Here is a 15,442-nt window from a genome sequence, read left to right on the forward strand (position 1 = left end):
TATGGAGTTTGCACATTCTCCCTGTGTCTGCATGTGTTTCCTCTCAGTTGAAGATGTGCAGATCAGGTGAATTGGCCATTCTAAATTGCCCATGAGTGTATTAGTCAGAGGGAAATGAGTCTGGGTGGGTTACTCTTCGGAGGGTCAGTGTGGATTTGGGCTGAAGGGCCTGTTTCCACACTGTTGGGAATCTAATCTATAATCCGCAACTGCACTTTCCTGTTTTAACCCCAAAGCCCTTGATTTTTTTCTCATCTCAAGTTGTCTGACGTCACCATTCTTTTTGTATCTTTTAGCCCACATCCCTCTAACCATCTATCAGTCACCTTCCACAGTGGCCTGAGTGCGTGGCCAATCCAAACCTGCTGCCAGCAATCTGTCCTCCATCTCTTCACTCCTTTTACATTGTTGAAAACTGACCCACTCCATCCAGAACCACTTTCTAGTCTTTTGATGCAAGATTTCTCAAGGTCCACACTCCAAATCACTATCTCATTAATTATTTTCAAAAAATTTATATTTATTCCCAAGTTGAGAAATGATTCATATGGAATCTTGACAATTGTTATTTTAGCACTGATTCCTGTGCCTGTTTAACCATCTTTTTACACTTTCCAGGTATTTAAATTGATTTGAATCAGTGCAGATAAAGGCCATTTAGCCCATTGAGTCTGCACCAACCCTCCAAAGACCATGGTGGCACAGTGGTTAACACTGCTACATGGGTGTGCAGGCTACATGGGATAGCCAATGAGAAATGCAGCGCTACAGGGGGGGGAAGAGAAAAAAAAAAGAGGACTCTGGTTGAGTGGGATGTTCTTCAGAAGGGCAATGCAGACTTTATGCACTGAATGGCCTCTATGTGCACTGTAAAGATCCTATGATCGGATATTATTACCTCCTCCAAAAAGCAAATGTAGCAAGGATAGTTTCAAAGAACTTGGTCCTCCAAGTCACACAGGGATTTAGGGTGTAGGTTTGCTTGCTGAGCTGAGTGGGATGAATCGGACATGGTAGGTTGAATGGCTTTTTCCTCACTAACATTTAGGTTCCGGAGCACTTATCCAAAATTCTTAGTGTACTTTGAGTGTCTGAACAGAATTACAGCACAAGAAACCAACAATTGGCTTTTTATTGCAAAGAATTATAACTGACAAATGTTTCATACATTATTAGTATTTTAAAGATCTATTATTTGATTGGAGAAAAATGAATCTTTTACCAATTAGATAAGGCAGAGAGAAACTAATTCCATTGCTGGGAGAGCTCTGTAGGAGCAGGAAGAGTGTGGTGTTGTGGTAATATTGCTGAGCTAGTAAGCTGAAGACCCAGACTACAGCACACATTGATTCAAACACCATACATGGAAGTTGGTACATTTAACAAATTTGGAAGTGAAAGCTTGTCTCAATAATGGTGATTGTCCTCAGTTGCAGAGTCATAGAGACATACAGCATGGAAGCAGACCCTTCGGTCCTACTTGTCCATGCTGACTAGATATCCTAACCTAATTAGATTACTTACAGTGTGGAAACAGGCCCTTCGGCCCAACAAGTCCACACCGCCCCACCGAAGCGTAACCCACCCCTACCCCTACATCTACATCTACCCCTTACCTAACACTACGGGCAATTTAGCATGGCCAATTCACCTGACCTGCACATCTTTGGACTGTGGGAGGAAACCGGAGCACCCGGAGGAAACCCATGCAGACACGGGGAGAATGTGCAAACTCCACACAGACAGTCGCCTGAGGCGGGAAGTGAACCCAGGTCTCTGGCGCTGTGAGGCAGCAGTGCTAACCACTAATCTAGTCCCATTTGCCAGCATGTGGCCCATATCACTGTAAACCCTTCCTATTCATATACCCATCCAGATACCTTTTAAATGCTTTAATTGTACTAGCCTCTACCACGTCCTCTGGCAGCTCATTCCATACACACACCATGCTCTGCGTGAAGATTTTGCCCCTTATGTCCCTTTTAAATCGTTCCCCTTTCACCCTAAACTAAAGCCATCTGGTTCCGTCGAGGGAAGGAAAACTGCCAACCTTACCCACTCTGGTCAAAATGCCACTCTAAATAAACAGATGTGACTAGAATTTACAAAATGGATACAATTAAAATGGATGTAGCATTCAGAACAAAACAGATGAACTGAAAGCACAAGTAGAAATAAATAGGTATGATTAGATTGCCATTACCAGTCTGAAAGTTGAAGACATTTCAGAAATTGTGAAGGGCTGGCCCTGTTAGTTAATATTGGAATGTGTACAGAGGAGAGGCATGGGGTTGGGGTACAGACAAAGATGAGAGTCACCTCTGAGAGTGGCATTCGGGCCTCCAACCAGTAACACCATTGTAAGATGAAGTACGTAAGGGAAGAAATAATGAGACCTTGTCACCAATAATCATCTATATGTCCACTGGAAATGTCACGAGGACAAAGATAGCCTGGAAGAGGAAGTCAAAGAATATTTCCAGGATAGATCCTTAGAACAGCACATTCTAGAGCTGGAACAGAACAGAAATTGCAGCAGAGTTAAATGTTTCAGATCCAAGTGACCCTTCTTCAGAACTACTTATAGCTAAGGTGGTTGATACATATACAGAAGAAACAGCAGGGGGAAGGAGTAAATGAAAGGTGGAGCCCAGAAATAGAGAGAGAGAAAACACAGTTGGGCAGATGAAGGAATTAGTAAAGATAAGCCTGGGACATCTTACCTTTATACACAGCATCCTTGACACCATTATCCCCATCCCGACATATTCCCCCCTCTGTCTCTGACAACCAACAGACATGGCACAACAGTGTGATATACTGGGAAGGAAGTTGCTGACGTGACATCATGGAGTCCAGAGTCACATGCCATCAGGTAAACATAGGGAAGGAAACCTCTGCCAGCTGATGGATCAGTGTTCCTCCATTTAGAGGAAGCAGATGGGGGTAAGGGGGCAGAATGTACTCTGGGTGTGGAGGGGAATATCCAGCACGAAGTGTGGCCCAGTAGCCTCACTACTGAAGGAGCTGGTCAGGTCCTCAGGGGAATTGCTTTGAAATTGCCTCTTCAACAGGTTTTTTTTTATTTCAAAAATATACTTTATTCATAAAATACTTTGATGGTCTGTACAATTGGACATGCCATACATCTGTAAACATTCCATTTCTTTGCATACCAAAAACAGAGTAATCATTCCTATTTACAGGTCTGTCCGATTACATTTTTTAGCTGAGGTGTCAGCAGAGCCCAAATGACTGTGTGGGCCCCCTGTTCTTCTTTAGGCAGGCAGACGTTACACGGTGGTCTTTGCCCACCACGCCTTGGCGGCAGCTGCCCCAAGTTTCAGCACGTCCCTCAACACGTAGTCCTGGACCTTGGAATGTGCCAGTCTGCAACACTCAGTCGGGGTCAACTCCTTCAGCTGGAAGATCAACAGGTTTCTGACCACCCAGAGAGCATCCTTCATCTAGTTGATGACCCTCCAGGCACAGTTGATGTTCGTCTCGGTGTGCATCCTGGGGAACAGGCCATAGAGCACGGAGTCCCGCACCATGGCGCTGCTTGGGACAAACCTCGACAAACACCACTGCATTCCTCTCCAGACTTCTTCTGCGTAGGCACATTCCAGAAGGGAGGTGTGTGACAGTCTTGTTCCCCACTTAGAGAGCAGCGTGCAGTGCGGCTGAAAGTCCGGGTGTGCATAAAGGATTTCACAGGCAGAGCCCTTCTCACCACCAGCCAAGCCATGTCTTGGTGCTTGTTGGAAAGTTCTGGCGATGAGGCATTCGGCCAAATGGCTTTGACAGTCTGCTCAGGGAACCCTTTGATAGGATCCGCCCTCTCCTTTTCCTGAAGGGTCTCAAGGACACTACGTGCTGACCACTTCCTGATGGTCAAAGGTGTTTTTCTTCATAAACTTCTCCACGAAGGACAGGTGATATGGATCGGTCCAACTACTCGGAGCGTTCCACAGTAGCGAGGCCAGGCCCATCCTTCACAACACCGGGGACAGGTAGAACCTCAGTACGTAGTGACACTTAGTGTTTGCATACTGGAGATCCACGCACAGCTTCATGCAGCCACACACACAGGGTGAGGGTAGCATTGGGTGTATTTTTCCCCCGTTGCCCAGATCTTTGTACAGCGAGTCCCTTTGGACCCGGTCCATCTTTGACCTCCATATAAACTGGAAGAGGGCCCGGGTGACTGCAGCGGCACAGGTTCTGGGAATAGACCTGTGCCATGTATAATAGTACCTCACTCCTGATGACCAGGTTTTTTTCCTGCAATGGAGAGCGACCATAGTTTCCATCTGCCCAGTTTCTGCCTCACTTTGCTGATATGCTTCTCCCAAGACTTGGCGCACGCCCCAGCCCCCCGCCGAACCAAATATCCAGCACCTTCAGGTGGTTGGGTCCTGACAGTGAAGGGGATTGAGGGTTAGTCAGCCCAGTTCCCGAAGAGCATGGTCTCGCTCTTGCCTCGGTTTACCTTGGCCCCCGAGGCCCGTTTGAAGTGGTCACATATGCACATGAGTCTGTGCACGGACAGCAGATCAGAGCAGAAAACAGCGATGTTGTCCATGTACAGGGAGGCCTTGACCTGCAGGCCCCCGCTGCCAGGAATAGTCACCCCTCTCAAGCTCGCATCCTTCCTGATGGACTCAGCAAATGGCTCTATGCAGCACACAAACAAGGCAGAAGAGAGAGGGCAGCCCTGCCTGACTCCAGATCTGACTGGGAAGCTATCCGATTCCCACCCATTGATTGAGACTGCACTGACAATGTTGGTGTAGAGCAGTCTGATCCAATTGCAGATTCCCTCCCCAAAGCCCATTTTGGAGAGAACATCTCTTATATACGTGAGTGATATCCTGTCAAAGGCTTTCTCCTGGTCCAGACTGATCAGGCAGGTGTCCAACCCTCTGTCCTGCATGTAGGCGATTGTATCCCTGGGGAGTGCGAGACTCTCAGCGATCTTCCTGCCTGGTACAGCACAGGTTTGGTCAGGGTGAATCACCGACCCCCAGGGCAGACCTGACCCGGTTAGCGATTACCTTTGACAGAATTTTGTAATCCGCATTCAACAGTGAGATTGGTCTCCAATGTTTGAGATCCTCCCTCTCCCCCTTCCGCTTGTAGACGAGGGTGATGATGCCTTTCCTCATGGATTCACTCATGGTACCTGCCTGAATCATACTGACATACACCTCCAGCAGGTCTTGACCAATCAAGTCCCACAGAGCAGAATAGAGCTCGACCGGTGAGCCGTCGCTTCCAGGACTTTTATTCTTTTCGAAGGACTTGAGGGCCTTGGTGAGCTCGTCCAGAGATAGTGGCTGGTCCAGCCTCTCCCGTGTTCTGTCGTCTAAGACCTCCGTGATAGAGGACAGGAACGACTGGGAGGCCGCGCTGTTGGTTGGCTTTGTGTCATACAGACTGGCATAGGAGGATATGCTGATCCTCATGACGTCAGCCTGAGATGACGTTACCGAGCCATCTTCTTTCTTCAGGCTGCTGAGCACAGAGCTCTCTTTGTGCACCTTCTGGAAGAAGAAACGTGAGCACGTCTCGTCCTGCTCCACAGAGCGGACCCTGGACCAGAAGATTATCTTGGAGGCCTCTGAGGCAAAGAGCGAGGCTTGCTGGCCCTTCACCTCCTGGAGGTCCTCCGTGACATCGACCCCCATCATCTGCAGCAGGAGCAGGTCCTGCATACTTTCCTGGAGCTGGGACAGTTTTCCCTGCCTCTCTCTCGCCTCCTGAACATCTTTGAGGATGAAGAACCTCTTGATGTTCCCTTTTACTGTTTCCCACCAGTCCGCTGGGGACTCATAGAGGGGCTTCACGGTTCTCCAACCTGCGTAGTCCCTCTTGAGCTCCTCAATGTTTCCCAGGGTCAACAGCTTTGTGTTCAGCTTCCACGTTCCCTTACCAGCCTGCTGCTCGTCCTGTAGGTGACAGTCGGCCAGCAGGAGGCAGTGGTCAGAGAAGAACACCGGCTTGACGTCGGTGGATCTGACCGAGAGCATTCAGGACACAAACAGGTAATCTATCCTTGAGCGGATAGACCCGTCTGCCTGTGACTAGGTATATCTACGCTGCGCTCCATCTGCAGGGGTGCTGAAGATGTCGTATAGCTTGACATCTTTTACAGCATCTATCAGGGCTCTGGACGTAGCGTCCGGTTTACTGTCCCCCCCGCCGGATCGTCCATCTGCATCAATGATACAGTTGAAGTCTCCGGCCAGAATGACCGGCCTGGACGTAGCCAGCAACAGTGGAAGCTGCTGCAGGACGGCCAACCGTTCACTCTTACCCACTGGGGCGTACACATTAATCAGTCTCAGGGGAACGTTCCTGTACATGACATCGGCGATGAGGAGGCGCCCGCCCACCACCTCCTTAACATCGGAGATGGTGAAGTTGCCTCCTCGCAACAGGATACCTAGGCCAGAGGCGCGGCTATCATTGCTCCCCGACCAAACTGACGGTCCATGGGCCCACGGGCCCACAAGCTCGACCATGTCCTGTAGCTGCTGAGGTGCAGTATCCCACACTCCCGCAGAAACAGGACATCGGCTTTAACGTTGGCCAGGAAGGCCATCGTAGAAACACATCGCGTAGCCAATTTGATGCTACGCACATTGATGCTGGCAATTTTTAACCCCATTTTAACAGTTTATGAGGTTAACAGTGTCCGTTTGCTGCTGGTCTTGCCCCTCTGGGGTAGCTGTGTGCATCCCTGTGGTGACGGCAAACTGCTGGACCCTCCCAGGGCTGAGGTAGCTGTCCGGCTCCACGCTGGAGTCATTTCCCTGCTCTGGTGTCTTCGGGTCGGGCCCAGGGTCTGCATAATCCAGTTCTCCATCTGACAGTGGGGCTGTCACAGGACCGCTGCTCCCAGTTACCTGGAGCTGTGGGCCGGTGGGTACCTCTTGGTTCTCACCGGGTGGGGGAAGGCCTTTACCCATCCCCTCAGAGGGATCGTCTTTTCCTGCTTGGGCGGTGCTGCCCTCCTTTTTCCCCAGTGGCACTCTGTCTCTTCCTCTGGTGAGAACTCTCCTTGCACCCATCCTCACCGTTGGAAGAGCTGCCTGTATCCTCATCGTGTCGGTGTCGCTTCCCCCTTCGCTTGGTGGCTTTGGGGCCCTTGAGAGGTTTCCTCTTCCTGCTTTTGACAGTAATCCAATCCTCTGCCTCCTTTGATCCCTCCTCTTCCATTTCCTCCGTCTGTCTTGAAGGAGCTTGGATCGGCTGCTGCATCTCCCTGCTGTCTGCCGTCTGCTCTGCTACAGCCTGCCCTTCCTTCTGGGTGCCCCCAGACACCATTCTCGTGCTGTTTTGTGTTACCTTGCTGGTCTTAGGTGGTCCACAGATTGTGTTGCCACCTCCGGCCATCTATGCGTAGGTGGCAGCTCCTCGTCTTGCCTCTTCAACAGGTGGTGAGGGATTCAATAAGAGGGAAAACCATGCTTGATCCCATCCTCAATCTGCTCGCTGCAGATACATCTACCAATGACTCTATCAGTAAGAGTGACCACCTCATAGTCCTGTCTTCACATTGATGATAATCTCAATCATGCTAAATGACTTCAAGCAGGTCATCCAATCAGAGACCCATCAACTCTGTACCACCATAAAACACATTTCTATCTCTACTCGTTTTACTTTCCCACGATAGGCCCACCGCTTTCAGTGTTCCGACACTTCATGCTCATTCAAGTACTTTTCAAAGGTTTTGAGGTTTCCTACCTCCACTACCCTCCCAGGATCCACACCCCATCACCCTCAGTGAAAATATTTGTCCTAAAATCTCTAAAATGTCCTACATTCCACCTTAATATTATGCCCTTCGTTACTGACTTTACAAGTAATGAGAACACCTTCAACAGCCATTCCCCATGTCCACATGCAATCTTATACACTTTTACCAGGTCCCCGCTCACCATTCTCTGCTCCAAATGGAACAACCTGACCTTATCCAGTCTCTCCATCACTGAAATGGTCCATAGGAGAAAGTGAGGACTGCAGATCAGAGCTGAAAAATGTGTTGCTGGAAAAGTGCAGCAGGTCAGGCAGCATCCAAGGAGCTTTTTCAGCTTTGAAATGGTCCATCCCAGGCAACATATTGATGAATCTCCTTTTCACCCTCTCCAATGCAATCACATTCTTCTTGTGATGTGGTGACTGGAATTAGACACAGTACTCCTGCTGTGACCTAGACAGAGTCCTGTACAGCTCCCTGCTCTTATCTGTATCCTGATTGAAAAAGTCAAACATCCGTATGCATAGAACATATAACATTAGTGTAGTATAGACCCTTCAATGTTGCGCCACCCTGTGAAACCAATTTGAAGCCCATCTAACCTACACTATTCCATTATCATCCATATATTTAACCAATGACCATTGAAATCTACTACTGTTGCAGGTAGGGCACTCCATGCTCTTACTATGCTGAGTGAAGAACCCATCTACTACCCCTCAATTTAAAGCTATGCCCCCTCATGCTAACCATCAGCATTCAAGGAAAAAGGCTCTCAATGTCCTTCCTATCTAATCCTCTGATCATCTTATATGTCTCTATTAAATCACCTCTTAAGCTTCTCTCTCAAAAACAGCCTTAAGTCCCTCACCCTTTCCTCATATGACCTTCCTTCCATACCAGGCATCATCCTAATAAATTTCCTCTGCACTCTTTCCAATGCTTCCACATCCATCCTGTATGCGGTGACCAGAACTGGACACAATACTCCAAGTGCGGCTGCACCAGAATTTTGTACAGCAGCAGCATGACCTTATAGTTCCAAAATTCAGTCCCTCTACCAATAAAAGTTAACACACCATATGCCTTCTTAACAATCCTACCAACCTGGGTGGCAACTTTCAGGGATCTATGCACACGGTCACAGATTTCTCCGTTCATCCGCATTACCAAGAATCCTACCATTAGCCCAGTACTCTGTTACTCTGTTACTCCTGAATTACCTCACTTTTCTGCATCAAGCTCAGTTTGCCACCTCTCAACACAGCTCTGCAGCTTATCGAAATCCCTCGAACTTGCAACATCCTTCAGCACTATCCACAACTCCACTGACCTTGGTATCATCCGCAAATTTACTAACCCAACCTTCTACACCCTCATCCAGGTCATTTATAAAAAAAAACAAAACAGCAATGGCCCCAAAACAGATCCTTGCAGTTTGAACACCACTGGTAACTGAACTCCAGGATGAATATTTCTCATTAACCACTACCCTGTCTTCTTTCAGCTCGGTAAAAACAACGACTGCAGATGCTGGAAACCAGATTCTGGATTAGTGGTGCTGGAAGAGCACAGCAGTTTAGGCAGCATCCAAGTAGCTTCGAAATCGACGTTTCAGGCAAAAGCCCTTTCAGCTAGCCAATTTAGTGATCCAAACCGCGAAGTCACCCTCAATCCCATGCATCTGCATTTTCTGCAATAGCCTACTGTGGGGGACCTTATCAAATGCTTTATTGAAATCCATATACACCACATCAACTGCATTGCCCTCATCCACCTGTTTGGTCACCTTCTCAAAGAACTCAGTAAGGTTTGTGAGCCATGACCTACCCTTCACAAAACTGTGCTGAATCTCCCTAATCAAATTGTTCCTTTCGACATTGTTATAAATTGTCTCTCTCAATGCTTTCCAACACTTCACCTACAACTGAAGTAAGGCTCACGGTCTATAATAACTAGGGTTATCTCCACTCCCCTTCTTGAACAAGGGAACATTTGCTACCTTCCAGTCTTTTGGCACTATTTCTGTAGACAGTTATGGCAAAGATAAAAGACAAAGGCTCTGCAATCTATTCCCTAACTTCCCAGAGAATCCTAGGATAAATACCATCCGGCCACATTTTCCAGAATTGCTAATACCTCCTGCTTAGGAATCTCAATCTTGTCCAGTCTAATAGCCTGTATCTCTGTATAACTTTTTCACTGCTCTGTTAATCTGTCCTGCCCCCATCATGGATCTGTGGAGAAGCACAACACACCTCCGCTTCGGAGTGCCCTCAAGTCCTGCCACACACCAAGTACTCTCTTGTCCTTTCCTTTCTTCCATTTCGCAGGGTTAAATTCCATTTCTCACAACGCTGCTAATCTGACCAATCCATTTATATCTCCACATAACCTAATACCTCTCACCTCATTGTTACCAAACATCCAATCTTTTGTACAATCCCAGTGACATGATCATCGACATCATTTATTACAAACAATGAGCATTGGCAGAGTGTGTGCTATCGACAAGATACACTGCAAAAATTGAGCAAGGCTCCTGCAAAAACACCTTCCAAATCTGCGAACGTTCGCACCCAGAAAGTCAATACCTTCCCTCCAAGCTAAACACTTGAAACGTCACTATAACCAGGTTTACACTTTCCTGTGCCAACCCCTGTGGCACCAGATGACACAATGGCATGCACAGGATGAAGATTACCACTCAACGCCGCCTTCTCAAGGATTGCTGGGGGTTGGTCAGGAAATGTTGGCATGGCCAGCACTGCCCATATCCACCCAGTAACCAATAAAAATAAGCAAGCAGTAACCAACCAAGAGAGGAGCCCCCAGGGGGGGTGTGAATGGAAGGACAATGAGCACAACAACATCCAGAGGAAAAGGAGTTTGAACCAAAATTTACAGAAAGAAGTTAAGCAAAACGGGGCTGAGGAGATGTCCGGGATTTGTTGAACACCGTGTTGTGTGAAAAGCTGCAAAGTGACTCAGTGAAAGAGGAGGTGCTTTTCCTCGTGTTTACACTGAGCTTTATCCCAGCACAGCTGGAGGCCATAGGCCTCAATCCTGTCCCCATCAACACTCCCACAGGAAGGTACAGATCAGGCTCAGATACAGACTGAGGTCTCCTTTATACTGAAAGGAATGGTCCCTCTACACTTTTACACTGAAGCAAAAACTCCCCCTACCCTGTCCCCATCAAACAGGGACAGCGTACAGATTGATAATGTATAAAGCTCCCTGTTCTCTTTTAAGCTGAAAGTGAACCTGCCTCAACACTATTCATATCAAACACTCCCAGAACAGGGACATGATGCAATGAGATTCTTCCAAATAAAACACTATCTACTCTTTGAAACTGAAAGTAAAGCTCAATCTTCCTCTTTAAAATGAATGTAAAGCTCCCTCAACACCCCTGACCTACTATCATCCTACCTACCTTCGCTCACCACACCCCGACACCCATCCTCCTATTATTCTCTCAGCCCCCTTTCCCAACCCACATTCCTGATAACAGGCTGATGCCTGAAACACTGACTCACTTGCTCCTTGGATTTTGCATAACCTGCTGTGCTTTACCACAGTTTACGACTCTCATCTCCAGCCTCTTCAGTCCTCACTTTCACCCTCAATATCATCCCAACCAATCAATCTCTCCCAAAAGCAAGGTCAGCGTGGGATTAGATACAGAATACAACTTCCCCTGCACATTTACACTGAAAGTAAAGCTGCTGCTACACTTGTAAACTAAATGTAAAGCTACACTGTTTACAGCAAACACGAACAATGCAGAAACATTGCAGAGTTAGAAACAAAGTAAGTGACCCTACTCTTTACAACTGAAACAAAGGCTTCTTCCATTCTTGAAAACTGGAAGGAAAGTTGTCCCCCTGGACAGAGACAGCACAACGTGAAATAGAGTAAAACTGCCTCTACTCTATGAATTAAAAGTGAACTGAAAGTTACATTCTCCCTACAGTGCCCCAGCCAAAGACAGGTTTATAGACAGAATAAAGCTTCTTCCAACATATACTCCCAAGGATAGTACAGTCCAAGAGAAATCCCTTCATTCTGCTCAAACCCTGTTTCCAATTCCTATTCCCATACAATCTCTCCATGGCTCTCAGTATCAGACTCCCAGGTCAAGATGGACACAATACAGCAGACCCTCTCCAAACTCAACGGGTTACCTTTGATGATTGTAGTCATGGAGCCTTCCACAAGATCGTGTGGAGCTGAATCCAGTCAGGTGACAGCACAGGAACTCACAGCTACTCCTATTGGTCCAAATGAAATGGATCCTCCTGAGAATAAACCCATGAGTTCAGTCATTGGTGGAGATTGTAGCGATTGGGGCTGGTTGATTGGTTCAATGTTGCTGCTCCTAGTCACATTGGTATCAGGTGAGTGTGGGTTGTGTGTATAAAAGGAGCTGGTTGGGGAATGTGGGGATGGTTGAGTTATTTGGGATCATGGGTGATTTTGTAATGAGGGGTTTGTTCCCTGTGCTAATTTTAGTTGGAGCTGTCTGTTGCTCTGACACATGGCAGCAGTTTTTGAACCAGAGGTTTCCATGGGGAATTGTGAGAGCCAGCCCTGTTCCTGAGCGAGTCCCTTCTCCTGGGGGTTTCAGTTTCCCAGTGTCTGAGGTTGTGAGTGTGTCCCCACTACAGACTGTGATGGTGCAGTGTGGAGAGCACAATCTGCTGGTCAGGGCCCAACTGGATTTATTTGGAACTGGGCACCTGATTAAAGCTGCTGACCTGACCCTGGGGACAGTAGGATGTCAGCCAACCAGGGTCTACCCTGAGAACCACACTGTCCTCTTTGACTATGGGCTGCATGAGTGTGGCAGCAGATTGCAGGTAATGGGAGTTCTCCCCACTTTCAGGAAGCTTGGGTTGTAGATGGTTCCAGTGAGGGTTACATTGAGGAACATTGACTTATTGAGGGTCTGTCTCCTAGTTTCCTATGCTGGATTAGACGAGACCTTAATTGGTCTCTATCTCAAATCTTGTGCTGCTGTTCTCATTGGTTTGGAAGCTTCTGATTATACAGGTGGTTCTGTTCTGTTTTTGTCTGTGCATTAGCTGTAATTGTGGTGAAGTGTGAATGGTTTGATCTTTCACCTGAATGTGAACAGAACACTACACTTTCTATCAGTGCCTTCCAGCATGACCCTTCTCTGTAGTGAAGTCACAGAAGAACACAGCTGTCATGTTATAGCAGAATGATGTGCTTAGTTTTGTGGTGAGCAGTCTATTATCCTCAGATTGGTTTTTGACTCACTCAGGCTAGTTTCATCCCAATTATGGACCTGTTGTGAATAAATTGACTTGTCTAGTCCTTGAGCTCCATATCTGACCTGTTGGTAAAACTGTTTGGGTTCCAATTTGGTGAATTGTTTTGCTTCTCACTGAAGTTGGTGTTTCACTAACTTTGTCTGTAATCCCTTCCCATAATCTGAAGACTTCCTGTTTTACCTTGTAGATAAAGATCACCATGTTCCTGTTCCATCTATCTGTAATTCTGCTGTGATTTTAAAACCAATCCTGTTGACCAGCTGAGCATTCCCTCGCCTTTGGATATGGAATTCCAATAATTCCTCATCTTTGGAATGATGCAATACCATGTTTAAACTGATCCTAAAAGACTAACCCCTGACCTGTGACCTATTGCACTCCAGCTCTGGGGTGAAGAGACTGTTGTTGTGAACCCTGTGTAGATCCTTATGAAGAATCAGTTTCTCATTCCTTAACCTGGTGTCTTTCAGATCACTGGGGATTTCCTGATCTACACCACCCACCTGACCCACATCCCAAACTATCCTGGATCTGTCATTGTGAGAACCAATGGGGCTGTTGTTCCCATTGAGTGTCGTTATTTGAGGTGAGAATCTTTACTTGATTGTCAATATGATCCCCTGCTGCTGTTGTCTGACCCTGTCCTAAAATGGCTACCTTTGCTCTTCCCCAGGAAGGGCAATGTGAGCAGTAACCCCATCAATCCCACCTGGATCCCATTCAGCTCCACCAGGTCTGGAGAAGGCCATCTGTCATTCTCCCTGCGTCTAATGAATGGTATGTGATGGGTGACTGGGAAGGGATCTCCTGGTATCGCTCACTGCGAGTTACATTCACTCTCTCCAACCCTTGTCCTCCTGTACTTCAGGTGACTGGCTTACAGAGCGCCCTTCCACTGTCTACTCACTGGGAGACCTCATTCACATTGAGGCATCTGTTTCAATGGCCAATCACATGCCCCTGAAGCTGTACATTGATCGCTGTGTAGCTACACTGAGCCCAGACAAGGACTCCACCCTGAGATACAGGATCATTGACTACAATGGGTAAGGAGCTCTCTGCTCTCTCCAGCTGCTCCCATCTCAATGGCTTCCCTCCATTCACTTCACGGCCCTTTGTCCATCTACAGTTGCCTCCTGGACAGCAAAGCTGAGGACTCCTTTTCAACCTTTGTATTGCTGGGAGACAGGCAGGAGCCAGACAAGCTCAGGTTTGACCTGGATGCCTTTCGTTTCTATGGAGATGAGAATTCTTTGGTAAGAGGAAGCTGCTGATTGGCTCCTCCATAGTGGGAGGGAGTCACTAAATACTGACTTGTTCTGAATGTGTCCCTCAGATTTTCATCACCTGTCACCTGAAAGTTGCTGCAGTGGATCAGGGAGATTCCAGGAACAAAGCTTGTACTTTCCAGAAGCTGCAGAATATGTAAGTTCCCTCTCTCTGTCCCTCAGGGATGTTGTTTTTGGGAGAGGTGATGCACCATGTGGTTGATGGGCTGTTTCTTTGTTTAGCTGGACCCCATTGGAGGAATCTGACAGTGACATTTGTGCCTGTTGCCATGTGGGGAACTGTGGGAGCACAAGGGAGATCCTGTCTCCCTCCAGAGGAAGGAGAGACCTTGCTCCTGAAGCTGGTAGGACATTGACCATCTTGATGTTGGGGATCCTCCCCTCTCCATCTCTCCCTGACTGGAATGTTTGATCTTGCAGAGAGTGAAGCTGGATTGAAGTGGGAAGGGGAGGCCTCACTTGGCCCCCTGATCATCCTGGATACTGGGCTGACCAACCTGGCAACTGAGCCCCTGCCTGAGGTTGAAGGAAGGATACAGGAGAGGTCTCCAGGTGGGGAGATGCCTACCTGCTAGTTTCCCTTTCTGTCCCTGTTTCTCTCAGTAACCATTAGTTTCTCCTTGTTCTGTAGGTGTGGAGTTGGTTGTGATGGTGACCCTGACTGTGACAGTGGTCTGTCTGATCTCTGCTTCATTGCTGGCCTTGGTCCTGTCCAGGAAACACAAGCAAACACCCACCAACCTGTGATGACATGGTCAATAAAGCAGTGATTCATGGTGTCTTCTGTCTGGAGTTGGTTTTTCTGCATCCTCTTGTTAAAATATTCCTGGGGACAGTCTCTGGGCTTTGCCTGTCCAATCCATGCATTTAGCTTCCAGGATGATTGATTGGGTTATTGAAGATATTGTTTGCAGTTTGCTTTATCCAGTGAGTACAGGGGGCTGTAGACCTCACTGGAAAGGGGTTTCTGAATTTGATGAAATCACTGATTGCAGAACATGCTGGAGGAACTGCTCAGATGATGCAGCATCTGAGGGTGAAACAGCTGGTGTTTCCAGTCTGTTCTGATTCTCTTCAGAAGT

The 15,442-nt window shown here is 47.5% G+C and overlaps 1 protein-coding gene across 1 annotated transcript; it reads left to right on the top strand.

Annotated features, from left to right (window-relative positions):
* The first annotated feature begins 11,915 nt into the window (after positions 1–11,915).
* LOC140468081 (zona pellucida sperm-binding protein 3-like) lies at positions 11,916–14,772 on the top strand. The gene is made up of 8 exons (XM_072564265.1): positions 11,916–12,171; positions 12,287–12,633; positions 13,542–13,657; positions 13,745–13,848; positions 13,940–14,117; positions 14,201–14,327; positions 14,408–14,496; positions 14,583–14,772. The coding sequence occupies exons 1-8, from the start codon at positions 11,916–11,918 to the stop codon at positions 14,770–14,772; spliced, it is 1,407 nt and encodes a 468-aa protein (XP_072420366.1).
* The last annotated feature ends 670 nt before the right edge of the window (positions 14,773–15,442 follow it).

This window comes from Chiloscyllium punctatum, chromosome 46 (assembly GCF_047496795.1).
Source record: "Chiloscyllium punctatum isolate Juve2018m chromosome 46, sChiPun1.3, whole genome shotgun sequence".
In the NCBI taxonomy this organism is placed as follows: Eukaryota; Metazoa; Chordata; class Chondrichthyes; order Orectolobiformes; family Hemiscylliidae; genus Chiloscyllium; species Chiloscyllium punctatum.

Coding starts and splice junctions, on each gene's coding strand:
- LOC140468081 (XM_072564265.1), top strand. CDS start 11,916: ATGGACACAATACAGCAGACCCTCTCCAAACTCAACGGGTTACCTTTG. Junction 12,634..13,541: donor AGTGTGGCAGCAGATTGCAG/GTAATGGGAGTT, acceptor GGTGTCTTTCAG/ATCACTGGGGATTTCCTGAT. Junction 14,328..14,407: donor ATGGAGATGAGAATTCTTTG/GTAAGAGGAAGC, acceptor TGTGTCCCTCAG/ATTTTCATCACCTGTCACCT.